Source organism: Convolutriloba macropyga, chromosome 4 (assembly GCF_964194025.1).
Source record: "Convolutriloba macropyga chromosome 4, txConMacr16.3, whole genome shotgun sequence".
Classification (NCBI taxonomy): domain Eukaryota; kingdom Metazoa; phylum Xenacoelomorpha; order Acoela; family Convolutidae; genus Convolutriloba; species Convolutriloba macropyga.
In genome coordinates this window covers 81,937,823-81,965,522 of record NC_134471.1, presented here as the reverse complement: position 1 = coordinate 81,965,522, position 27,700 = coordinate 81,937,823, and the positions used below count along the sequence as shown (strand labels likewise).

Genomic DNA, 27,700 nt, shown 5'->3' with positions numbered 1-27,700 from the left:
AAAGTGCCATATATGGTTTTATTTGTGGGTTGTGAAACTCACTACATTTTTTTAATGTGCGAGGCATCATTTGAAAATTTTTGTATGATCCTTGTATGAGTACTAAGAAATCATACAAATCATATATGACCTAGTATGATTACAAAGAATTTTTTTTCTTTTTTTTTGTTTTTTTACCGAAAAAAGTGCCATATATGGTTTTATTTGTGGGTTGTGAAACTCACTACATTTTTTTAATGTGCGAGGCATCATTTGAAAATTTTTGTATGATCCTTGTATGAGTACTAAGAAATCATACAAATCATATATGACCTAGTATGATTACAAAGAATTTTTTTTCTTTTTTTTTGTTTTTTTTTTTACCGAAAAAAGTGCCATATATGGTTTTATTTGTGGGTTGTGAAACTCACTACATTTTTTTAATGTGCGAGGCATCATTTGAAAATTTTTGTATGATCCTTGTATGAGTACTAAGAAATCATACAAATCATATATGACCTAGTATGATTACAAAGAAAAAATTTTTTTTTCTACCCTTTATGCATCTTTGATTGTTATTTTTTTCGTATCCGTAACCAAGAGCATAGCGATTGAAGCCTTTTGAGAGTAGATTTTATTTTTTGTATGATCCTTGTATGACTACCAAGAATTCATACAAATCATATATGACCTAGTACGGTTACTAAGAATCATATATGACCTAGTACGAAATCCAAGAAAGTTGTATGATCGATGACCCGGGAAATAAAATAGATCCAGTTATTCAAATACTCGGCTATACACCTTTTTATACACCTCTATACACCTTTTTTTATACACCTCTATACACCTTTTTTTATACACCTCTATACACCTTTTTTTATACACCTCTATACACCTATACAACTTTTTGTTGGCAAATAACAACCGCGGTGGTAAAATTCATAAATCGGTTACTTGTTGTGTTTTGCATTCACACATGGCATTTTTATTCATTACAGACCTGTTTGTTGAATGCTCGTGTGTAGAGGAGAGTGTCGGCTCCATAGCCAGAGAGAACGTCAATCATGTTAAGCGGTTTGTTCATCTCTTTCTGCCACACTTTCAATAGTTCCTCACTCAACACACTCTCAACGTAGAAACTCTGCGTCTCGAACCTGTCATCCCCCCACACATCATGCATGCACTAAAAAATCAATTTTGCACTTTTTTTGAAAAACCTGTCTGGCGCAAACTGAAAAGATCTTATTTTTCTATCCAGTCCTCACATTGCGGCTCCTTCAATTGTTTTTGGCCCGGGTGGCCGCTTCCTTGGTTCCTTACAAGGATCATATATGATGTCATAAGATGTCATATAAGACCTTGTATGTTTACCGGGAAATCATCGTTTGGGTGACTATGGTGTTTTTTCTACTGATTGAGCAGAGACAATTGAATCTGTTCACAATTACTTTAGTTATTTGTAATTTTTTTATGAAACTTGTTTGATTACCGGGAAATCATACAAATCATATATTACCTTTCATGATTACCGGGGTTCATATAAAACATGACGAGACGTTATTCCCATTTCAGCACAAGGTTTTTAAGAAACGAGCTGAATACGCTAAAATTACGCAAGTGAGAACATCTGGCGATTATCGAGAACCGCTCCGCTCGGCTCAAACCGCTTCGCTCAAAGCCGAGTTATCAAACTCCCTAAGCGAACTGGATTGAGATATATTATATCAGAATTTCGAAGCCACTTCTGCAGAGTCACTTAACAATGCTTAAAACACGAAACGCGCAGGTTTTAAAGTGACGAAAGTCAACTAAAGTCAACTTCTGGCTAAGTAGGAACTTCTGGCATTTTAACTTTCGGCACTGCAGACTTCATGCATTTTAAAAGGTGCTCGTGACTTTTTGTAAGAATTTTTCAAAATTTCACCCCAAAATCCTCTTTATAAAAAGACGCTGAAATCTACGGAAAATTTGTGAATAATGCATTCAACGTTTTGGTCATTTAAAGAAAATTGCAGTGCCCGTAAACGCTCTTCATCGCGAATTCATGAGAATTTACCATTTTATTTGATAGCAAATTAATTGAGAGCCTTTTGATTGAAATTTGCTGAAAATAGATGACAAACGCTAAAATTGTTTACAAAATATGCCAAAAATTCAGCGCGATTTTTGATAACTTTATTGCTTTTAAGCGGTTTTCCTTAAAAAGCTATATGCAAATTTGCCTTTCCATTATAGAGTACAATGGATTAGTTGGTAGCTGAAACTCGGGAGAGGGAGGTTCAAGACTCGCAGTTAACGTTACAATAGTTAAACGTTTTAGAAAGAAATGAACTGAACATTTTTTTTCAAAAAAATGTGGATGTCAGTGTTTTTCATTCAATATTGCTCTAAAATGCAGTCTCGTCATCATTCTTTGATTTAAAACAAACACAAGCTGTTCAGTGCTGCACTCGTGAAGATCAGTAGTTTTATGTTACTTCAGTCCCTTGAACTTTAGCTTTGCTGATTGTTCTTTTGAACGCCGAAATAGATTTAAAAAATACTTAAAATGATCCCTGCTCTAGGTTTCAGAAATGGAAAAACCTTTTAGCATGGATGTCCGAGAAAAAGCTAATGTGGCAGATCAACAGCATTCAGATAGCTTCGTTATTGAGCAAATAGGAACTCAGACGCGCTTTGTATATATTTCCAAGCAAATTATATAAGTTTGCCACTATCGAACCGTCCTTCTATAATTCGCCATCAAATTGCGAATCAAAGAAACGCAATCATTAAAAGAATTGTCAGAAAGTCTAATGCTGTTGAGGGCCGGCACTATATGATACAAGCCTTGTTCAGTGGATCCCAACCCAGAGTTTGGAAACTTATGGCTAGCCTGCAAAAGGATGATGCTGTTTAATATTTGAACCTTTAAATACCCAAAGACGAAGTAAGAGAGCCTAAAAGGAAAGGTGCAGAACAAGAAGGAAGATTTATAGGGAAGGAACTGACAATCATTTTTTCAGGGTTATTGCCATCGATCTGGTTGTGTATTATAAATGTATTTGTGTATTTGTGTTGAATAATTTGAAATGCAACTATTTTTTTTTGTTTTGGCGCACTTCTTGCGTCCTCACGGAGTTACGTTGAAGCCTCACATCGTGACTCAGAGGGATTTTGGTCCCAACCGATGATCCTATGATGGGAAATCTGAGTGGGAACAGAGTTTTGCAACAATTAGATAAGAAATTTGCAGAGCTTAGCTGCTCGGAAAAACGTCAATCTGAGTTTCAATAAAATTTCTATTAAACCCACGGTTAAATGTCGAGTTGAAATGCAAATATGTGTCCTCTCAGGGAGTAGGTTTTAAAGGCTATCTATTTTGTTTCATTTTGAAAATTACCAGTTTTTCCGCCGTATAGACTAGGACAGTTTTTGACCTATTTTGATCCAAATCATAAAGCAACATAAACGAAATCAAATTAGTCGAGTGTTCTCTTTCGATCAAATGCATTGCACTAAAATGCAGTCTCGTCATTTTTTTTCGATTTAAAACAAACACAAGCTGTTCAGTGTTGCACTCGTGAAGATCAGTAGTTTTATGTTATTTCAGTCCCTTGAACTTTAGCTTTACTAATTGTTCTTTTGAACGCCGAATTAGATTTAAAAAATTTTTAAAATGATCACTGCTCTAAGTTTAAGAATAAATGAGGAAAAGGAAAAATCTTTTAACGTGAATGTCAACGTAATAATCAATGTGGCGGATCAACAGCATTCAGATAGCTTCGCTATTGAGCAAATAGGAACTCAGACGAGATTTGTTTTTATTTCCAAGCAAATTATATAAATCGTCCACTATCGAACCGTCCTCCTATATTCTGCCTACAAATTGCACTATATGCTACCAGCCTTGTTCAGTGGATCCCAACCCAGAATTTGGAAACTTCTGGCTAGCCTGCAAGAGGATGCTGCGGTGTAAAATTTGAACATTTATAAAGCCCCATCTGCGCAAAAATAACCGAAGAAGAAGTAAGAGAGCCTGAAAGGAAAGGTGCAGAGTAAGAAGGAAGATTTACAGGGATGGAACTGATAATCATTTTTTCAGGGTTATTACCATTTTGACCTGGTTGTGTATTTTTGTTGTGTTTAAGTATTCGTGTTGAAAAAAATTGAAATGCAACTGATTTTTTTTGAGTTGGTGACCTTCTTGCGTCCTCACAGGTTACATTGAAGTCTCATATCGTGACTCATTGGGGTTTTGGTCCCAGCCGTTAATCCTATGAGGGGAATCCTGAGTGGGAACAGAGTTTTGCAAATGAAATTTGCAGAGCTTAGCTGCTCGCAAAAACATCAATCTGAGTTTCATTAAAAATTGTGTTACAACCACGGTAAAATGTTGTGTCGAAATGCAAATATGTGCCTTCTCAGGATGTAGGTTTTAAAATTTAGCTTATACTCTTTCAAATTGAAAATTACAGGTTTTTCCGCCTTGTAGAAAAGGACAGTTTTTGAAATATTTTGATCCAAAGCATAGTGCAACATAAAAGAAGTCAGACTTGTCGAGTATAATCTTTCAATCAAATGCATTGGTCTAAATCGCTGTTTCAAAATCATTCTTCAATTTAAAACAAACACAAATTGTTCAGTGCCGCACTCGTGATAATCAGCAGTATTTTTGTTATTTCAGTCCTTTGAACTTTAGCTTTGCTAATTGTTCTTTTTTACGCCGAATAAGATTTGAAAAAATACTTAAAATGATCCCGGCTCTAAGTTTTAAATTAAAAATATCAATCTGAGTTTCATTAAAATTTCTGTAAAACACACGGTTAAATGTCGTGTTGAAATGCAAATATGTGCCTTCTCAGGATGTAGCTTTTCAAGTTTAGATTTATTATTTCAATTTGAAAATTACCGGTTTCTCCGACTTGTAGACCAGGACAGTTTTTGAACTATTTTGATCCAAATCATTGTGCAACATGAAAGAAGTCAAACTTGTCGAGTGTTATCTTTCAACTAAATGCACTGCTCTAAATTGCAGTTTCATCATTATTCTTCGATTTAAAACAAACACAAGCGGTTCAGTGCCGCACTCCTGATGATCAGCAGTTTTTTGTTATTTCAGTCCTTTGAACTTTAGCTTTGCTACTGTTCTTTTTTACGCCGAAATAGATAAAAAAAATACCTAAAATGATACCTGATCAAAGTTTTAAAACAAATGCTGAAATAGAAGAATCTATTCAGTTGGTTGAATGAAATAACTTATGTGGTGGATCAACAGCAATTAGATAACTTCTTCATTAAGCAAATAGGAAAACATACGACCTTTGTTTATATTACCAACTAAATTAAATGAATTGTCCACTGTTGAACCGTTCTCCTATATTCCGCCCACAAATTGTGAATCAAAGAGACGCAATCATTGAGCGAATTGCCAGAATTTCTAATGCTGTTGAGGGCCGGCACTATATGATACAAGCCCTGTTCAGTGCATCCCAAACCGGAGTTTGCAAACTTATGGCTAGCCTGCAAAAAGATGCTGCGGTGGAAAGTTTTAGCGTTTTGGATGCCCCATCTGGGCGAAAATAACCAAAGAACATGTAAAGGAGCCTGAAAGGAAAGGTGCAGAGCAAGAACGAAGATTTACAGGGAGGCAACTGAGAATCATTTTTTTCAGGTTTTTGCCAATTTGACCTGGTTGTGTATTATTATTGTGTTTGTGTAGTCGTGTTGAATTAGTTTGAAATGCAACTAACTTTTTTTAGTGGGCGCTCTTCTTGCGTTCTCACGGACTTACGTTGAAGCCTCATATCGTGACTCATTGGGGTTTTGGTCCGAGCAGTTAATCCTATGAGGGTAACCCTGAGAGCGAACAGAATTTTGCAACAATTAGATATTAAATTTTCAGAGCTTAGCTGCTCGCAAAAAAATCAATCTGAGTTCCCTTAAAAATTCTGTTAAACCCACGGGTAAATGTTGTTGAAATGCAAATATGTGCCTTCTCAGGATGTAGGTTTTAAAGTTTAGTTTATATTATTTCAAATTGGAAATTACAGGTTTTTCCGCCTTGTAGACCAGGACAGTTTTTGAAATACTTTGATCCAAATCATAGTGCAACGTAAAAGAAATTAAACTTGTCGAGTGTTCTCTTTCAATCAAATGCATTGCTCTAAAATGCAATTTCATCATTCTTCCTCGATTTAAATCAAATACAAGCTGTTCAGTGCCGAACTCGTCATGATCAGCATTTTTTTGTTATTTCAGTACTTTGAGCTTTATTTTTGCTAATTGTTTTTTTTACGCCGAAATAGATAAAAAAAATACTTAAAATGATCCCTGCTCTAAGTTTTAAAACAAATCAGGAAATAGAAGAATCGTTTCAGTTGGTTGTCCAAGAAATAACTTATATGGTGGATCAACAGCATTTAGATAACTTCGTTATTGAGCAAATAGGAAAACAGACGAGCTTTGTTTATATTTCCAAGCAAATTAATTGAAATGTCTACCGTTGAACCGTTCACCTATATTCCGCCCACAAATTGGGAATCAAAGAGACGCAATCACTGAGAGAATTGCCAGAAATTCTAATGCTGATGAGGGCCGGCACTATATGATACAAGATTTGTTTAGTGGATCCCAACCCGGAGTTTGGAAACTTATGGCTGGCCATCAAAAAGATGCTGCAGTGAAAAATTTAAAAATTTTGAATGCCCCATCTGGGCGAAAACAACCAAAGAACAAGTAAGGGAGCCTGAAAGGAAAGGTGCAGAGCAAGAAGGAAGATTTACATGGAAGGGACTGATAATCATTTTTTCAGGGTTATTGCCATTTTGACCTGGTTGTGTATTTTTGTTGGGTTTGTGTATTCGTGTTGAATTAATTAGAAATGCAACTATTTTTTTTTTGAGTTGGCGCCCTTCTTGCGTTCTCACGGACTTACGTTGAAGCCTCATATCGTGACTCATTGGGGTTTTGGTCCGAGCAGTTAATCCTATGAGGGTAACCCTGAGTGCGAACAGAATTTTGCAACAATTAGGTATTAAATTTGCAGAGCTTAACTGCTCGCAAAAAAATCAATCTTAGTTCCATTAAAAATTCTGTTAAACCCACGGGCAAATGTTGTTGAAAAGCAAATATGTGCCTTCTCAGGATGTAAGTTTTAAAATTTAGCTTATATTTTTTCAAATTGGAAATTACAGGTTTTTCCGCCTTGTAGACCAGGACAGTTTTTGAAATACTTTGATCCAAATCATAGTGCAACATAAAAGAAGTTAAACATGTCGAGTGTTCTCTTTCAATCAAATGCATTGCTCTAAAATGCAATTTCATCATTTTTCTTCGATTTAAATCAAATACAAGCTGTTCAGTGCCGAACTCGTCATGATCAGCATTTTTTTGTTATTTCAGTACTTTGAGCTTTATTTTTGCTAATTGTTTTTTTACGCCGAAATAGATATAAAAATACTTAAAATGATCCCTGCTCTAAGTTTTAAAACAAATCAGGAAATAGAAGAATCGTTTCAGTTGGTTGTCCAAGAAATAACTTATATAGTGGATCAACAGCATTTAGATAACTTCGTTATTAAGCAAATAGGAAAACAGACGAGCTTTGTTTATATTTCCAAGCAAATTAATTGAAATGTCTACCGTTTAACCGTTCACCTATATTCCGCCCACAAATTGGGAATCAAAGAGACGCAATCACTGAGAGAATTGCCAGAAATTCTAATGCTGATGAGGGCCGGCACTATATGATACAAGCTTTGTTTAGTGGATCCCAACCCAGAGTTTGGAAACTTATGGCTGGCCATCAAAAAGATGCTGCAGTGAAGAATTTAAAAGTTTTGAATGCCCCATCTGGGCGAAAACAACCAAAGAACAAGTAAGGGAGCCTGAAAGGAAAGGTGCAGAGCAAGAAGGAAGATTTACATGGAAGGAACTGATAATCATTTTTTCAGGGTTATTGCCATTTTGACCTGGTTGTGTATTTTTGTTGGGTTTGTGTATTCGTGTTGAATTAATTAGAAATGCAATTTTTTTTTGAGTTGGCGTCCTTGTTGCGTCCTCACGGACTTACGTTGAAGCCTCATATCGTAACTCATTGAGGTTTCGGTCCTAACCGTTAATCCTATGAGGGGAACCCTGAGTGGGAACAGAGTTTTGCAAAAATTAGATATGAAATTTGCAGAGCTTAGCTGCTCGCAAAAACATAAATCTGAGTTCCATTAAAAATTCTATTAAACCCACGTCTAACTGTCGTGTTGAAATGCAAATATGTGACTTCTCAGGATGTAGGTTTTAAAGTTTAGCGTATATTATTTCAATTTGAAAATTACCGGTGTTTCCGCCTTGTAGACCAGGACAGTTTTTGAATTATTTTGATTCAAATCATAGTGCAACCTAAAAGTCAGACTTGTCGAGTGTTATCTTTCAATCAAATGCATTGCTCTAAATTGGAGTTTCATCATTATTTTTCGATTTAAAACAAACACAAGCTGTTCAGTTCCACACTCGTGATGATTGTTTTTTTTGTTATTTCAGTCCTTTGAGCTTTAGCTTTGCTAATTTTTTTTACGCCTAAATAAATAAAAAACACTTAAACTGATCCCTGCTCTAAGTTTTAAAACAAAGCAGGAAATGGAAGAATCGTTTCAGTTGGTTGTCCAAGAAATAACTTATATGGTGGATCAACAGCTTTGTTTATAATTCCAAGCAAATTAAATGAATAGTCCACTGTTGAACCGTTCACCTATATTCCGCCCACAAATTGGTAATCAAAGAGATGCAATCATTGAGAGAATTGCCAGAAATTCTAATGCTGATGAGGTCCGGCACTATATGATAAAAGCCCTGTTCAGTGGAATTCAACCCGGAGTTTGGAAACTTATGGCTAGCCTGCAAAATTTGCTGCTTAGAAAAGTTTAAAAATTTTTAATGCCTTATCAGGGCAAAAATATCCAAAGAAGAAGTAAGAGAGCCTGAAACGAAAGGTGCTGAGCAAGAAGGGAGGTTCAAAGGGTTGGAACTGAAAATCATTTTTTCAGGGTTATTGCCATTTTGACATGGTTGTGTATTCGTGTTGAATTAATTTGAAATGCAAATAAAATTTTTTTTTGAGTTGGTGCCCTTCTTGCGTTCTCACGGAGTTACGTTGAAGCATCATATCGGGACTCATCGGGGTTTTTGTCCCAACCGTGAACCCTATGATAGGAACCCTGAGTGCGAACAGAGTTTTGCAACATTGAGATATAAAATTGCAGAGTTTAGCTGCTCGCAAAAACATCAATCTGAGTTCCATTAAAACTTCTGTTAAACCCACGGTTAAATTTCGCGTTGAAATGCAAATTTGTGCCACTCAGGAAGTAGGTTTTAAAGTTTAGCCTATTTTGTTCATTTGAAAGTTACCGGCTTTTCCGCCTTGTAGAGTAGAAAAGTTTTTGAACAATTTTGATCCAAATCAAAGTGCAACATAGAAGAGGTCAGACATGTCGAGTGTTCTCTTTCAATCAAATGCATTGCTCTAAAATGCAATATTATCATTATTCTTCGATTTATATCAAATACAAGCTGTTCAGTGCCGAACTCCTCATGATCAGTAGTTTTTTTGTATCACTCCTTTGAACTTTAGCTTTGCTAATTGTTCTTTTGAACGCCGAAATAGATAAAAAAAAACCAAAAATGATTCCTGCTCTAAAATTTAATGCAAATCAGGAATTGAAAAAAATCTTTAAAGTTGGTTGTCCAAGAATGAACTAATATGGCGGATCAACAGCGTTTAGATAGCTTCGTTATTGAGCAAATAGGAAAACAGACGAGCTTTGTTTATATTTCCAAGCAAATTAAAAAAAATTGTCAACTGTTGAACCGTCCTCCTATTTTCCGCCCACAAATTGGGTATCAAGGAGACGCAATCATTGAGAGAATTGCCAGAACTTCCAATGCTGATGAGGGCCGGCACTATGTTATACAAGCCTTGTTCAGTGGATCCCAATCCGGAGTTTGGAAACTTATGGCTAGCCTTCAAAAAGATGCTGCGGTGTAGAGTTTAAACGTTTTGAATGCCCATCTGGGCAAAAATAAATAAAAAAGAAGTAAGAGAGCCCGAAAGGAAAGGTGCAGAGCCAGAAGGAAGATTTAGAGCGATGGAATTGATATTCATTTTTTCAGAGCTATTGCCATTTTGAATTGGTTGTGTACGATTATTGTGTTGGTGTATTCGTTTTGAAATATATTTGAAATCCATCTAACTATTTTTGAATTGGCGCCCTTTTTGGGTCCTCACGGAGTTATGTAAAAGCCTCATATCGTGAATCATTGGGATATTTTATCCCAGACGATGGGACTTCTAATTGGGAACAGAGTTTTGCAACACTTAGAGATGAAAATTGCAGAGCTTAGCTGCTCGCAAAAACATCAATCTGGATTTTATTAGAAATTCTGTTAAACCCACGGTTAACTTTTGTTTTGAAATGCAAATTCGTGTCTTCTCGGGAAAAAGGTTTTAAGTTTTAGCTTATATTAATTAAATTGAAAAAAAAATGGTTTTTATGTCTTCTAGACTAGGACAGTTTTTGAATTATTTTGATCCAAATCATAGTGCAACAAAAAAGAGGTCACACTTGTCGAGTGTTCTCTTTCAATCAAATCCATTGCTCTAAAATGCAATTTCATCATTATTCTTCGATTTAATCCAAATACAAGCTGTTCAGTGCCGAACTCGTCATGATCAATAGTTTTTTGTTATTTCAGTCTTTTGATCTTTATTTTTGCTAATTGTTGTTTTGTACGCTGAAATAGATAAAAAAAAATACTTTAAATGATCCCTGCTCTGTTTTAAAACAAATCAGGAAATGGAAGAATCTTTTCTGTTGGTTGTCCAAGAAATAAATTATATGGTGGATCAACAGCATGTAGATAACTTCGTTGTTCAGCAAATAGGAAAACAGACGCGCTTTGTTTATAATTCCAAGCAAACTAAATGAATAGTCCACTGTTGAACCGTTCACCTATATTCCGCCCACAAATTGGGAATCAAAGAGATGCAATCATTGAGCGAATTGACAGAAAGTCTAAGGCTACTGAGGGCCGGCACTATATGATACAAACCTTTTTCAGTGGATTCCAACCCGGAGTTTGGAAACTTATGGATGGCCTACAAAAAGATGCTGCGGTGAACAGTTCAAACGTTTTGAATGCCCCATCTGGGCAAAAATAACCAAAGAAGAAGAAAGAGAGACCGAAGGAATGTTGCAGAGCCAGAAGGAAGGTTTACAGGGATGGAATTGATATTCATTTTTTCAAAGCTATTGCTATTTTGAATTGGTTGTGTTTTATTATTGTGTTTTTGTATTCGTGTTGAATTATATTTGAAATCCATCTACCCATTTTGGAATTGGCGCTCTTCTTGCGTCCTCACGGAGTTACGTAAAAGCCTCCAATCGTGACTCATTGGGGTATTTGATCTCAGGCAATGGGACTCATAATTGGGAACAAAGTTTTGCAACATTTAGATATGAAAATTGCAGAGCTTAGCTGCTCGCAAAAACATCAATCTTGATTTTATTAAAAATTCTGTTAAACCCGTGGTTAACTTTTGTTTTGAAATGCAAATTCGTGCCTTCTCAGGAAAAAGGTTTTAAGTTTTACCTTATATTACTTCATTTGAAAGGTACCGCTTTCTCCGTCTTCTAGACTAGGACAGTATTTGAACTATTTTGATCCAAATCATAGTGCAACACAAAAGAGGTCACACTTGTCGCGTGTTCTCTTTCGATCAAATGCCTTGCTCTAAAATGCAGGCTCTTCCTTATTCGTCGATTTAAAACAAATACAAGCTGTTCAGTGCAGCACTCTTGAAGGTCAGCAGTTTTGTGTTATTTAAGTCCTTTGAACTTTAGCTGTGCCAGTTTTTTTTTTTGAACGCCGAAAAAGATTTAAAAAAACTTAAAGATCCCTGCTCTAAGTTTTAATTAAAACAAATCAGGAAATGAGAAATTCTTCTCAATTGGTTGTCCAGGAAATAACTATTATGGCCGATCAACAGCATTTAGAGAGCTTCGTTATTGAGCAAATAGGAAAACAGACGAGCTTTGTTTATATTTCCAAGCAAACTAACTGAAATTTTTACCGTTGAACCGTCCTCCTATAATCCGCGCACAAAATGGAATCAAAGAGATGCAATCATTTAGGGACTTGGCAGAAAGTCTAATGCTGTTGAGGGCCGGCACTATGTGATACAAGCCTTGTTCAGTGGATCCCAACCCGGAGTTTGGAAACTTATGGCTACCAAGCAAAAAGATGCTGCGGTGTAAAATTTGAACATTTTGAATGCCCCATCTGGGCAAAAATAGCCAAAGAAGAAGAAATAGAGCTTGAAAGGAAAGGTGCAGAGCCAGAAGGAAGATTTACAGGGATGGAAGTGATATTCAGTTCTTCAGGGCTATTGTCTTTTTGAATTGGTTGTGTATTAATATTGTGTTTGTGTATGCGTGTTGAACTAAATTTGAAAGCAATCTAATTATTTTTGACTTGGCGCACATTTGGCGTCCTCAGGAAATTACGCAGAAGCCTCATATCGTGGCCCATTGGGGTATTTGATCCCAGGCGAGGGGACGCCTACTTGGGAACAGTTTTGCAACATTTAGATATGAAAATTGCTTAACTGCTAGCAAAAAAACATCAATTTGGATTTCAATAAAACTTCCGTTAAACCAACGGTTAAATTTTGTGTTGAAATGCAAGTATTTGTCTTCTCAGGAAGTAGGTTTTAAATCTTAGCTTTTTTTTCATTTGAAAATTACCGGCTTTTCGTCCTTGTAGACTAGGACAGTTTCTGAACTATTTTGATCCATATCATAGTGCAAAAAAAAAAGAGGTCACACTTGTCGAATGTTCTCTTTCGATCAAATGCCTTCCTCTCAAATGTAGGCTCGTCTTTGTTCTTCGATTTACAACTAAGACAAGCTGTTCAGTGGCGCACTCTTGAATGTCAGTAGTTTGGTGTTGTTTAAGTCCTTTGAACTTTAGCGTTGCTAATTGTACTTTTGAATGCCGAAATAGATAAATCCTTGGTTGCACATAACGTTAAGGGCATAGATGGAAAAATTCAAGTTATGCAACCATCAGTATATGATCTTAACAACCAACTCAGGTCGAGGTTTCAACAAAAAAGGAAGAAAAGAGACGAACAGATAATTTAACCCCCGATCTCTTTTGCTGTTTCACTTAATAACGCTGCTCGATATTTTACATTCGCGTAAACGAACAGGATGCAAACTATGTACAACTCCAGACTCGTTTAAAACATTTTTGCATAATTATCTTTAATGTAATGACACGAGCTCTGTAACTTGCGTGTTGAAGCTCAAGCTTCAATATTTCAACATTTCTTAATTTGACTTTTGCATGATTTGAGTTCTAACTTTAGCTCAAATGTTTTTCTTGCTACTTTACGGCTGAAAACAAAGTTTGTGAATTCACTATTGTGAAAACGATCTTATAACCAAGTTGGTCAACATTGTTGACCTCGAAACAACGAACTGCAACTGAAAAATTCTGAGACAAAAATAAAATTGCGGACATTGAAAAAAATTGATATAAAGACAGGGGGTACCTTTTGAATTCTTTTCAATACCGAAATTCTGTATTCAAATAACTCAATGTTTTCATTACTTTAAAACAAGTCAGAACTGCAACTACAACCCATCAACGAAAACGAAAAAAAAGAGACGAAAAGTTCAAAATTTACAAAAAGGGAAGGAGAACAGAAAAATTGGAGAAATAGCAAAAACCTTATACTATATCGAAAAAGAAGGGATAGAGTTTCAGAGTATGACAAGATAAAGTTTGTTTGCCAGCAACCAACTTTTTATGAAAGTTCTATCTTTCAAACAAAGAACAAGGAAGCAAAAATAAAAGTGCCTCGATCCGAATCAACCCATATCTATGTAAACCTATTTACCTATATCTATTTATTCAACTAATATCATATTTATAAACAAAAAGATTGTGTCGATGCGTCTTTGCTATCATTGAAAAAGTTTTATTGTGCAACTAGACCTAAAAGGCATCACAATTTCTTGCAAAATTCAACGGCTTTTTAGAAAAGAGTTTAATAGCTGTAGATGCGTGCACATCTTTTCTTGCTTTGAAGTAGATAGTGTTCAAACCCATATATAAACATAACAACACAATAAAATTTGTTTTTATCTTAGATAGATATCGAAGTTTCGGAATTTTCAATCTCTACAAAATGTTAAGCAAGAAAGAACACGGCGATTAGAATCATACACTTTCTACTTCAGAGGGCACATTAAAGAATAGACAAATCTTCGGATTTAGGTTTTTCGTTGCAGAGAACATTTAAACGTCAACTAGTAAACGCAAGTATTATAATTCGTTGATTGACACACCCAACTAAGTTGAAGATTTAAAAAATTCAGACCAAAACTTAACTTAAATCACAACAACAAAAAAACAAACTCGGGTCTGAGATATTTTTTGCTCTTTTATCATATTGCCATAGCAGAGGAATTCTTTTTCGAAAAAAGTAAAATTAATCATTATCAGCGTATAGGCTGACAATTGAAAGAACTCACACCCATTACGCTGAACACAGATTGGGGAATCCTAAACATAAAACAGACAACGGAAATAGAAAGAGCATCTTTTTGCTAACCTCAAGTAACACTGAATACTCTTGCGTGCAACAATACAGGGGCTCTCTTTGATAGTGCTGTTTAAATTTGCTTTGAAAATAAAACTGTTCAAAACTGCAAACTAAAAAAGCTCTAAGCATAAATAACCTGAACAATTCCAAACAGCAATTAGACAATGAAAAATGACACCAAAAGAAATAAAGAGACGTTGATCCAACAAATCATGAGACGTGAGGTTGAGTGGGGCTCAGCAGTAAACTTTCTTGACGAACAGAATCAGACGGATGACTTTGACTTTCTTCAACTCACGTATGACACCCTTCTGTAACATAAGGCATGCTTGGACAAGCTTTTGGATAATATCTACGAGTTTACCCTTACAACTAACGAGAACACCACACTTGCGAACGCTCATGTGAACGCTCAACGACATTGCTGAAATGGAAGAAAATTACAAATAGTTTGTCCAAATCAAAGATGAACACAGCTGGTGCTTCAGACGTCAATCCCATTACAAGAACAACAATGTACGCGCATTCATCAAAAATATATCAAACAGATACACAAGGCACAATGAAAATGCAGCCCAAAATCACACAGAGATACAACTTACGCAACAGACATGATTCCTCTAATAACTCGCGAGAATCATCATCAGATAGAAGTCTGCACAAGGCAACCTCTATGTCACATCAACAAGACCCATGCCCGAAATTGACCGACAAAAACAATACCAGTTGTCCTGTCTCAGATGAAATCGGACTCAGCTATGATAGATATCAATCATTGAATTTTCGAAAGGAGACCGACAATTCTTCGCCTGACAGTCAGCGAAAAAACGTCAGACATGCAGCTGTGTCGAATAAAATTTGCAAGCGTAACATCGGACAAACTGTAGAAAAACAGCAAACGATAGTACAGGAATTAGTAATCAACGCATAGAATGGGACCGGAACAGTTTACAACAGCTGTCTTCTCGAACAATTGTCGAACAGACCTCCAATATTGCACCTGAAAAATCAAACGAAGCAAACGAATGACAACTTGAACTTTCCTAGCGAAACCAAAACAATCAACATAACAAGCATATTAGAACTATTTGGCATATTCAATTTACCGAACCATTTCAAATTGTGAAATCCAACAAAAACAATCAGGACCCCCACACAACATCAATAGTAAATCACTTAGCAATATTTCAAAGCCATCAGCATCCAGACAAACAGCTCAGAAGTTCAAAAGCGCTCAAACCACAGAAAAGTATTACCAATTGTCCCTCACAGGACAGTGACAGTGATGAAGGGACAAAGCAACGAAACGCTTCCCGTGCCAAGGCTTCCTCAAAGAACCAAGTATCCAAAATACAAATTATTGCGGGGAGCACAACTCACCAACCACACAACAGGAGAATTGCCTAACAAATTCACGAGTTCTTGCCTTGAATGAACAAAAACAAATAAGGGATAGAAACATTTTCTCACCCGAGAATCGGAATCAACCTCGTTACAATGAGAATACCAAGTTAACACAGACAACCTGTAGCCGTTCAACAGTATCAGTAGACACATCTGACACGGAAACACAAAGAAGGTCTGCCGCAACCAGACTAAGACTGCCGCAACCAGTTTTATGCAAAACACGAAATCAGAGAGAACAGTATGCAGAGATACAAAGACAGATCCAATGTCAGCTAATCCACAGTTCACTTCGAATATGCTACACAACTACCTGAAAATCACACAAACAATTCAACTAACGAACATTTTGGAAATCTGTGTCTTACACCAAATCTTAGAAACCCGCATGTAAACATCAATTTGCCAATGACAACTGAAGACATACAATGGAGGCCCCACCAAATGGCAAGAGTGGTATTGTTTTTTTCAAATCAACAATACATGATAATGTGTCCATTTCAGACGCATAGAAAGTCACCTATCTTCAAAACGATCTCACAGATCGCGCAAGGGAAAGCTATTTTGGATACTCATACAAAGGAGAGTTTTACGACGATGCAAAAACTGAACTCACGTGAAGATTTGGAAGACCAGAAACTGTTATTGCAGCATATCTTGGCAAACTGAAACGCTGGCCCAAGCCTTCGACAGACAACCCAGACAGCTTCTTTTCGTTTGCAGCTTTTCGCAGACAATTAGTACAAACTTCACGAGTTTACGCCGGATCTGCAATCATCCGCCGTTCTCAGAGTAGCCAAAGAAAAACTATCGGCTGCAATGATAATAAAGTAGAATGAAAATGTCATCCGCAAAGAACTTGTTAACCCAAACTGGATTCTTTTCAAAGATTGCATAGACAAGTGTACCGAAGCTTGCAAAGATATGCCACGCATTCATAACAAAAATTCATTCTATGATAGAACACACCAACGTGGAAAATCTGAACAAACGATCAACGCCAAAGAAATCGTCCGCTTTGTTCACAAAGCCACAATTTAGGAAAATGTCAACAATTTTTGATGGAAAACGTGTACGACAGACAGCAGACAGTGCAACAACTGCACTTATGCCCTAATTGTCTTTCTGAACGTTCAAAGGGACCGCGCAACAGTGAATACAGGTGCCACGTAGACAATCGTAACGGTTTTCATCACTCAACAATACACTGTTACAATTACAACACAACACGGCCAAGTATTCAAAGGCAATACTAATACACATCTGGATATCGAAACAATGGTGATAACTTGAGCAGAAACAATTTCAATATCACAAACAACAGTTCTTCGTGGAACAAAAATTTGAACAGCACAAACCCCAACTAAAATCACCATAAAAGATAAAATGGTAACAGTAGTTTCAACCCACAACGCATCAGAAGCCGATTCAACAGCAGCAGCAACAACAACAACAACAACAACAACTACAACAACAACAACAGCAGCATCAACATCAACAGCAACTATAACACAAATGGTAGCTACAACAATAGTACCAGCTAAAACAGACATAACCGGAATTTAACTTACGCGCAATCACGTCATTTGAACAATACATCCAATTTTCAGCAACAGCAGCCAAATTCAGGAAATTTTAATCAACAATATCAGCACTCAACAGACCAGAGTTCGCACAGTTTCTCAGGAAGCAATAATCGAAACCAAAACTATCCCTGCAGTAATAACCAGCCGAGCAGTTGGATTCGCCCACATGTTCAGCTCCAAGCGATACCGTTAACAGTGTTTTCGGAGATGGTCTGCATTGAAACGTACAATCTCCTTGACAGTTGAAGTGACAATACTCAAATTACCAAGACAATTGCAGAAGCTTTATGAATTCTCGATAGGAAATATGTTACAATCCCCGTATCATCACTACACTACGAACACACAATAGAAACAACATAAACTTTTCGTGGGATTGGAGCCATCGACAGCAGTAGACCTATCGTCAATTTACCAGTGTTTGCGACTTCTACCACAGACTTCCAAATGCCGACGGTGCCAATTCAGATGCTCATCATCGTTTGTAAGTATTTCGGTCATTTAGGTGGTATCATTTTTCCACTATTCAAAGACAACAGAATAAGTATTCTGATAGGAGCCAATGCTTATACAGCAAGAATTCCACTCTAGTACACAAACAGACCACCGGGAACACCGTACGGAGTTCTCACACAATTAGGATGGACAACAACAGGACAAGTCCCAAGCAAGTATAGACAAATTGCAGAGAAGAACCAATGCAATCGTAATATAATCTTGTTCAATAGGGTTAAGTCAGAAGAAACAATATTGGACGAGGACATTCTCCAATCATTGTGGATTAATCATTGTGAATGAACAAGCACAAAAAAGGCTTCACCTAATAAGACAAGAAAGCCCTACAAATTTTCGAGGATACAGTGAAACATAACGGAGAGAGGAATGAGATTGGACTACCCTGGAAACAAAACATGCAATTATCTAACATTTATTTTCTCGCAAAAACCCAACTATGGTCAGTGGAAAAGCGCCTCAATGAAGACAGACAGTTAGCAGACACCTACAACAGCCTAATTCAGAACGACATTGTAAAAGATACACTGAAGAGACTAACCAAGAACTTTCCCCAACATGCAGCCAATTGTGGTATCTTCCTTATCATCCAGTACAACACAAACAGAAGAAAAAATTCGTCGTGTAACAAACGCAGCGTCTATTTACAAAGGACATTCATTGAATAGAGCGCTTCTAGCCGGACCAGATATTCTGTGCAATTTAGTTGGACTCCTACTACGCTTTCGACAGTTTGCCATAGCAGTTACCGGAGGTATAGAAGCCATGTTTATGCAGATAGAGGCACGAAGAGATCAAGTCGCATTAAGGTTTCTTTGGTACAAAAACAACGGCGAAACAATATACAAATACAAACGACTCGTACCTGGTGCAACCTGCTTGCCCTCGCCCTCTTGCTCTATCTACGTACTTCAGAAAAGTGCCATCGATGATCACCATTTATCACTTGAAGCCCGTCAATCAAAATTGAATAATTTTTAAATGGACGACTTCTTACAGAGTTTCAAGACAAAAAACGAAGGTATCGAACAGACCACATGCATCAAAGAAACACTAAAAAAAGAAGGATTCAACTTAACGAAATTCTTAAGCAACGATTCCAGTTTTCCTTTAATTGACAACACTGAAGGATGTACAGCAATAACGCAACGACTTCTGGGACAGACCTGGGATGTCAGAAACGACATTTTCATATTTAGGAAACCCAATTTGGACATCAAAATTGAACAATTACAAAGACATTTCATGTCAATAGCAGCTTCGCTCTTCTACATCATGGAATTGATAACGCCATTTGCAATACGAATTCGACGCCCTCTTCAAGCAGTCATTAAGCAAGGCAAGAAATGGGACGAGAAAGTACCAGCCGAATTTCATATTGACCTGCAGAAATTGATTGACGATTCCAAAAACATGCCAGATATTACAACAAAAAAATGCCTTGTAACTGGACAAAGGACCAGTCAACAGCCTCAGGTCTTTACAGATGCATCAAATATAGCAACTTCAGTGGTTATTTATATGAGATCTAAAACTACTGAAGGAAATGTCGTTGTGAGCTATGCCATTAGCAAATCCCGAGTAGCCCCCATAAAGCAAACAAGTATACCCGAGCTGAAATTAGAGGCAGCCACAATGGGAGCCGAACTAGCTCGTTTTGTAGTCACAGAAATGAAATTGAATTTCTCCTCAGATCACTTCTGGACGGATAGTACTGAAACATTAGGATGGATAAACTCAGACAAAAGACAAAAAGTTTTCGTAACCAACCGTGTCAACAAAATATTGGAACATTCTAAAGCGGAGGAATGGAAACATGTACTCGAAAATTTCAACCCTGCCGAACATGGAACCAGAGGTTTGAAAACATCAGAGCTCGAAGAGAAGTGGCTAAAAGGACCAATTTTTTTTTCAAGACTCTGAACGCTGGAACTTTGATCAAAAAGTTTTTAACTACGAAAATTTTATTATTAATTAAATGTATGAACTCTGTCATAAAACCAACAAAATTTTAAACGGGAAACGATTGCTCAGGACAATAACCGTGCACAAATAAATAAAACTTTTTGCGAAAAAGAGAAACAATAAACAGTCAGAATGAAATTTAATATTACCTGATAAAGATTTTGCAACAAAACACTTTTGGAAAAACAGTTAAAAGAATGCAAAATGGACAAAATCTGTAACCAAGGGATGTAATTCTTCAATTCAACCCATTTTGGGATGGAAGTGGAGTTTTGCGAGCCAGAGGAAGATTGAGAATTGCTCCAAAACCTTGGAATCAAAAACACCCCATAATACTGGACATCAAAGACCATGTCACTCAATTAATTGTTCAAGACGCGCATACTAACAGCTGTCAACACATGGGAACGGAGTTTGTCACAGCGCACTAGCAACAGACATTTTAATCATTGGTCTTCGAAGGTTCCTAGAAAGACTCACCCGGACATATGCCGCAGATGGAGAGCTCAGAATATTACATCAATGATGTCTGACCTTCCACACTTTTGCTTTGTTGACGCCGAAAAACAATACCCATTCATTTATGTAGGATTAGACTATTTTGGACCTGTCTATATTGATGCCAACACTCGCAAGCTTGAAAAACAGTACATCTGCAATTTCACGTGTTTAGTAAGCCGTGCAGTGCACTTGGAAGTTTGCCATAGTCCAGACACCGACCGTTGTTTACTTGCAATTAGACGTTTTGTATCAAGGAGAGGATACCCAGAGATAATAATCTCCGACATCGGAACAAATTTTACAGAAATTTTACAACAAATTTTACAAATTTTACAAATTTTCGAAAAAGGTAATTAATTTGGATAATATTAGCATTGACAACTTCTATATTGCTCAACAATTATCGCAGCGAAACATTGTTTGGAAAATGAACCCACCGCTTGCTCCACACTTCGGAGGTATGTGGGAAAGAATAATTCAAACAGCGAAGAACTCTTCTTGTAATCTTAGGAGGTCAGCAACTGAAAGCAGAAACTTTCCAGACAATGGTGACAGAAACGGAAGGCATCCTAAACTCCCATCCCATAAATTACGTTTCTTCTGGTAACAACGACGAAGGAGCCCTATCACCCAACCACTTCGTTCTTCGACGACCACATCTAGCCTTAGCCCTTCTAGCAGCAAAATTGAAAGGAAGAAAAATTTCAACTATACGCAAACACTTTTGGACCACTTCTGGAAGAGACTTCAAAGAGAGTACACTTCAGATCTAATAAGCGGAGCAAAATGGAGAGAGCAGTCGAAACAACTCAAAGTGGGCGATTTAGTCTGGATTCTGAACGAATTTACGCCAAGAGGTAATTAGCCCCTTGGACGGATAACAAAATCTCATTATGGAGCCGACGAAATACCAAGACTATTTGACATTCACACAGTAACAGGTAATATAACTTGCCCGGCAGTAAAACCGTCAAGAGTCATAGATGAAGAAGAACTGATCAACACAAGGAGCGTAGCAACAAACTTAACATAATTCTATACTTTATTAGAATTATCGCCAATTGTTTCACTTATTCATATCCTGACAAGGAGTCATTCAACATTCGATAATATTATTAACCTTTTTCACTCGTTGTATGAGAGGATTGTGTATTTTGTCAAAAAACTTCAATTAGCTTTTAGATGTCAAGCCACCGCGAGATAACGAATTGCGAGATAACGAACAACACCAGAAGCCAAATAGATCAAACCGATCCATTCCAGATCAAGTAACCAGCAGCTCACAAGTTTGCCTAACAAACAATGCAGCTTACAAGGCAAAGATAAGATCAACAACAACGAAAAAGATTGCAAGTCACAAACTCAATTTGTTTTATATTAGTTTTAATTTACTACCAGAGTATTCAGGTTTAACCGTAATTTTAAAGCGCGCCCTCCTCTCGTCGCGGAGTGTTGAAGCTCAAGCTTCAATATTTCAACATTTCATAATTTGCCTATTGCATGATTTGATTTCTAACGTTAGCTCATATGTTTTCCATAACACTTTACCGCTGGAACCAAGGTTTGTGAATTCACTATTGTCAAATCGATCCTATAAGCAAGTTGGTCAACATTGGGGGATGCACCGGGGGCACAACTGGAACACATGCCCGCCGTCAGTTTAGCGTTTGGTTTTTATAAGATCTGCAATTTTCAGCATTGTAATTTCTCATAACATCACAGCCACAATTCGAACAAGAACCTGCAGTTCTAAAACCTCCACCCGGCTAAGTACATTGCGAAACAAATTGAGATCAACAGTTCGAGGAATCGCATCATGGCCGAGATGTCAACATAAAAACCATCTAAAAGATTTTGAAATAATTGCAGAAATGGTGAAATTAGTAACAAATTTTAAGCTAAGTCAACGTGCAATGTCAACAAATAATTTTTAATAATATTATTGATAAATGGTTTTTGCGTAATCGCAGAGGAGTCGCATTATGTTTTTAGTCAGCAGTGCATTATTCGTAGCCTGTTCTCAGCTGTCCTTATTATTATTCCCCACATCCGATACTTCATTTTGTTAAATTTTATAAATGGGTGGAGTAAAAAACGCTGAGGGACTGAATAGATCTGGATAATAAGCGTCTCGCAGAATCACTGGAGATATTTTTGCTATAATTCCTTTGACCTGAATAGTATTTGGATTATAATTAATATATCTTACCAATTGGTAATACAATGAGCAATCTTTCTTATTGTAGACGTCCTTGAAATCCTGCTTCCTCACAGCTACATCAGACATATCTTGTGAATGTGTCAGATATTCAACCAAACTGGAAATAATTGCTCTCTATAGACGTGGAAGTACAAATAAGTTTCAACGCTTAGAGAAAAGTTGAACGGATCTATAGTAATAAGAAAGAACCAGTAACAACTTGCTTCCGCTTAGCAACAACAAAAACAAAAACCGAGGAAAAGAACAGATTCAATTTATGCATACAATCTAAATTTTCCTATAGGGCGTAAATAGTGAAATTTTTGTCAACTTAGATCTTATTTAACTCAGTACATTTTTAGTGTATTGTGATGTTAAATTATGGGCTCCTCTTTTTCTTACTCATTGAGTGCAGAAAGTTAGAATGCAAATGTGAATAATGGACTATACTCGAGTAATGTGTAACTAAGTTCACTTTTGAAGAGAGTACAAAAATATGAAAGAAGGTGAACATTCAAACATTCAAACTACAAATATTCTATGCAAGCAAATGAATAAAGCTTTGCTCGAATCAATGTAAAATCATAACTATAAATTTAGAATGAGAGAGTCTTTAACATGAAAGACACTTTTGATACCCTGACCTAACTCACATTGGAACACAGCGTTTAAGACGGTGAAAACAACGTGTCTTTTGTGCGGAGCACTACTCTCTTCAAGTCCGACTTCGCTATGTTTAGTCTGCAATTTTGCGGCTGATTATATATATAGTCTGTCCCATAAAGTTGAAATAATCGAACGTTCGAAAACAACGAAAACATGCAATTGAGCATCAATGTGGTCATTTGAATGTCAACGTTTACTCCATTAAATTTTCATTCATCAATTTTTTCTACATGTTTCAAATTTGAACTATGACCTTTGAACTCTAATCTGTGGCTTTTGAAACGTTCGCTTATTTCAATTTTATGGGACACGCTAAAGTCCCATAAAGTCGCAACGCAAGCGAACGTTCGAAAAACTCCCGACATGATAATGAACAACGAAGTACTGATCTTTGCATTTTTTATAATTGACCTCTGACCTATGAAACGTTCGATAGCGTTGCAACTTTACAGGACTGACTATAGTAAGTCCCATAAAGTTGCAACGCTGTCGAACGTTTCAAAGGTCAAAGTTCAAAATTTAAAACATCCAGACATCTAGCAAAACACTGCCCATTTGAATGCCCCGAGTTTATCGAACGTTCGCTTGCGTTGCAACTTTATGGGACTCACTGTGATCGTTCTTTTTTTGCACTGCTCTTGGATTTCAAATAGACTGTTGATCAATCGCGCTCAGAATTTTGCCGGATGACTCCAACTCAGCAGCGTAGAATGCCGTCTGTCTTTGATCTTAGCAGCAATTAAAACTGCATCATTCTTTTCGGCACATAACTACGCACGTTAAACCCCGCTCAAGGTGCCATTCAGATTATCTTCTCTACCGATAAAAAGCGAAAAAATAGGATATCATGCTAGTGAAAAAACCCAAAAAATAACAACAATAATTTAATTAAGGAACATGATTTTTCGAACAATTCGTTACGACAGTATTAACATATTGATTATTTTGAACGTATCATTTATAAATTGGTATATGAAATTGAACGCATCGAATAGAATTGAATTTGGTGGAGAATGGATAAGGAACAGTTTGGGTTGGAACAGTTTTAGTCTTTTTGGTCACAATGGTCTTTTGGTCACATTTGAAATGGTCACAACTGAAAGTGTTGAACATCTCCCCAACCCGTCGACTTCCTTTTGATCTTTTTCCTTGAACGTGATCTTTTTTTCTCAATTGCTGTTCTATATAAAAGTTGAAGACGGCCATCAGCGGGACGTCCAAGAAAACATCGTTTGGATTGGGAAAAATTAAATGTGCTATAAAACTTTAGTGCTCAATTGAGATTTTTTGACTGAATAACATTCAAAAATAAACCCGAATTTCGAATGAAGAACAGTTAGAATTGGACAGTTTGAGTCCTACTGGTCTCATTGGTCTCTTTGGTCACATTTGAAATGGTCGCACCTGAAATTGTTGAACATCTCCCCAACTTGTCGGCATCGTCTTTAATTTTTCTCTTTGAACACATGTTCATTTTCCTCAGTTGCTGTTCAATAGAATAGTTGAAGACGGTCATCAACGTGACGTCAAGGAAAAGATAGTTAGGATTGGATAAATTTTAAATAAATCTGAAATTCGAAAGACTGAGGCGGAACCACGAAACCTACATATAAAATCATTTAAACGAAAGTAAACCATTGCAACACAATTAAATTAAACATCTCACGCAAAATGAGGAAACAATCACATTTGGCACATTAACGTTTAAATTTTTTCAAATCGTACCTTCAGTTCAGTTCAGTTCAGCGCGACTGTTGACTGTTTACAATCTTCTCGCCAGGGCCCTCGTGAGCCAGTTGTGGAAGTCGGGGGAGCCCAGATCGTCTCGGTACGTCTTTGTAAGATTCGCCGAGCTGGAGCACTTTGGTTTGGGTTGCAGTGTAGTGATATAATGAAGGGTATCTCGGGTTGGGGTGTTGCGTCGTATGATATGGCCCAGGTGACTGACTCTACGCTTGGCCACAAACTCTGAAAGCTTCTCTTGTTTAGTCAATTCATACAGATGATCATTTTTGATAATCTTCGGGTAGTATACATTAAGACATTGTCTGAGCTGTCTTCTGTGGAATGAATCGAGCTTGTTTTTGATAGTGGTGTTAGATAGTGGTTGAGCAGTTGTACAAGAGGATGGAGCGTACATAGACATTGTAAATTGACATCTTGTTTTTAATATTTATGTAATGGTTCCGCCAGATTTTTCGATGTCTTATCATGGCGAGGGTAGGTAGTTGCTTGCTCCGGTTAAATTCGGCTACCTCATCTAGGATCGTGCCCAGTTTCTTTACTTTTCTGTGATCTGTATCCTTTGTATACTTAATTATCTCTGGCTTGGCTTCGTTTTTTGTCAGGTTGTACTTCATCACTACGTTTTTGGCTATTTGGAGTATCTCTTTTGCTTCTTCTTCAGAATCGCAGAGGAAATCAACGTTGTCAGCATCCTCCAGATGACTTCTCAAGCAGCTTCTGTACCGTTTGGTATAGTCATGGTCGTGCAGGGCTATCGTGCTGCGCTCGTCGGAGGTGCTGGGCTTATCGATTTCTCTATCGATCTCTTTCAAGGCTTCGTCTAGGTATAGGGTGAACAATATAGGAGATAGACAGTCACCTTGGGGGACTCTTCTGTTGTTTTTAAACTCTCTGGTGACGTTTTTCCCCTGGTTGACCTGGAGTGATGTGTTGCTGAGGAGAATTTTGATTAACGTGACATTGTCTTCGCTGATCCCTCGGGCCTTCAGGATATTTAAGAGCCTGCTTCTATCGATTGTGTCAAATGCTTTTGACATGTCGATTCCCATACACACTCTCTCAAGTCCCTTGGACTTTGCTCCAGCTATCAAGTATTTGTGTATGAGGACTATGTCTCCGGTTGACCTACCTCGCTGATATGCGAACTGAGACGGTGACATTGTTTCATCGACTTTATCTGAGATGTGATCCAGGATTATTAGTGATAGGAGTTTTCGATATGTTGAGAGCAGGTTGATCGGTCTATAGCAGCTCGGATCTTTAGGATCCTTACCAGGCTTCCCAATCGGGACGAGGTAGCCGTTGGTGACCTTTGAGTCCTTGGTCCTGATCATATCGTTCAGGTCCTTCCTAATGGTTTTTGGGTCCTGGATCTCTTTTGTCCTCGCTTTTCACCATGTCAGGGCAGGGTGCTTTGTTGTTTTTCAGCTTTTTCACTGCTGTAGTCACTTTTTTATCACTTGGGAGCTTTATGAAGCCGGGTGGACTCTTGTTGATGTCGGCTGCTTGGGGGTCGTTGAAGTGTTGCTGGAAGTGATCAGACAGTTAGCTTGCGCTGATTTTCTCTTACTTTAGGACTCCTCTGTTTTGCTCCTTGAGTAATTTCTTCAGAGCCAGTGAGGCTTGGGCGTTGTCCTTTGCTTGATTTATCTCCACGGCGTCATCGATTATTGTTTGGTTTCCAGAAACGCTTTTCATTTCTGGATAGCATTACTCACTCTGTTGCGTTTGCGTTTGAGGTGTGGTATCTTTTCAGGCTTGACTTGGCTAAGTTTTTGCCTAATCTGGGCTTTCTTTAAACGAAGCTCGAGAAGTACCTTGTCTTCCGTCTTGGACTCTTTGGGAGTACCCTTTCCCCTTTGAGGGTCAGTTTCTCGGTGGAGGGTGACTAAAACCAACCGATGGTCCGTGTCCACGGTGAAGATATTGTAACTCCGAGCATTCATCATGGCTTGGCGTCTGCAACTTGGTAGGGCTACATAATCAATTTGGTTGAAGACTTTCCGATTATGCAATATGCCTTCCCATGTTGTGATGTGGCAAGCTTTGTGTTTAAAGAACGTATTTGCTGCAATGTATCTGTGATCTGCTAGCCAGTCATGAAGCATTTCGCCATTTTCATTCCTGACCCCCCTAGCAAAAGATCCTAATGGCCCACCGGGGAAGTCTTTCGTCCCGTGTTTAGCAATGAAATCTCCGATGATTATGACATCTTGTCCTTTCTTTTTCTTCATTACGGAGCTCAAGTCCTTGTAGAATCGCTCGCTTTCCGATGGGTCGTTTTTGGTGATTCCCATATGGGGGCGTAGCAGTTTACTATGGTTAATTGGTTCCTTTTCTTGTTTATCTGATAGAGTTTCATTTTGCTACCTTCGGGTGACGCTGAGCACCAGTTGGTTTTCTTCTGTATCGTGATAGTGCATATGCGATCCGAGTGTCTGTCTGATTCCAGAACTTTTATTCCTTCTCTAATCGCGAAACCCTGACCATGAT

At 37.5% G+C, this 27,700-nt stretch overlaps 1 protein-coding gene across 1 annotated transcript in view; it reads right to left on the bottom strand.

Annotated features, from left to right (window-relative positions):
- LOC142338718 (uncharacterized) overlaps nt 1-23,598 on the bottom strand; it is a 32,897-nt gene extending 9,299 nt beyond the window's left edge. The window contains exons 1-2 of the mRNA XM_075388599.1: nt 22,805-23,598; nt 983-1,165 (exon numbers count right to left, since the gene is read on the bottom strand). Of these exons, the coding sequence (XP_075244714.1) occupies nt 983-1,165; nt 22,805-22,882 (261 nt within the window). The 5' untranslated portion in view covers nt 22,883-23,598. The remainder of the gene's footprint in view (nt 1-982; nt 1,166-22,804) is intronic.
- Nucleotides 23,599-27,700: the final 4,102 nt, after the last annotated feature.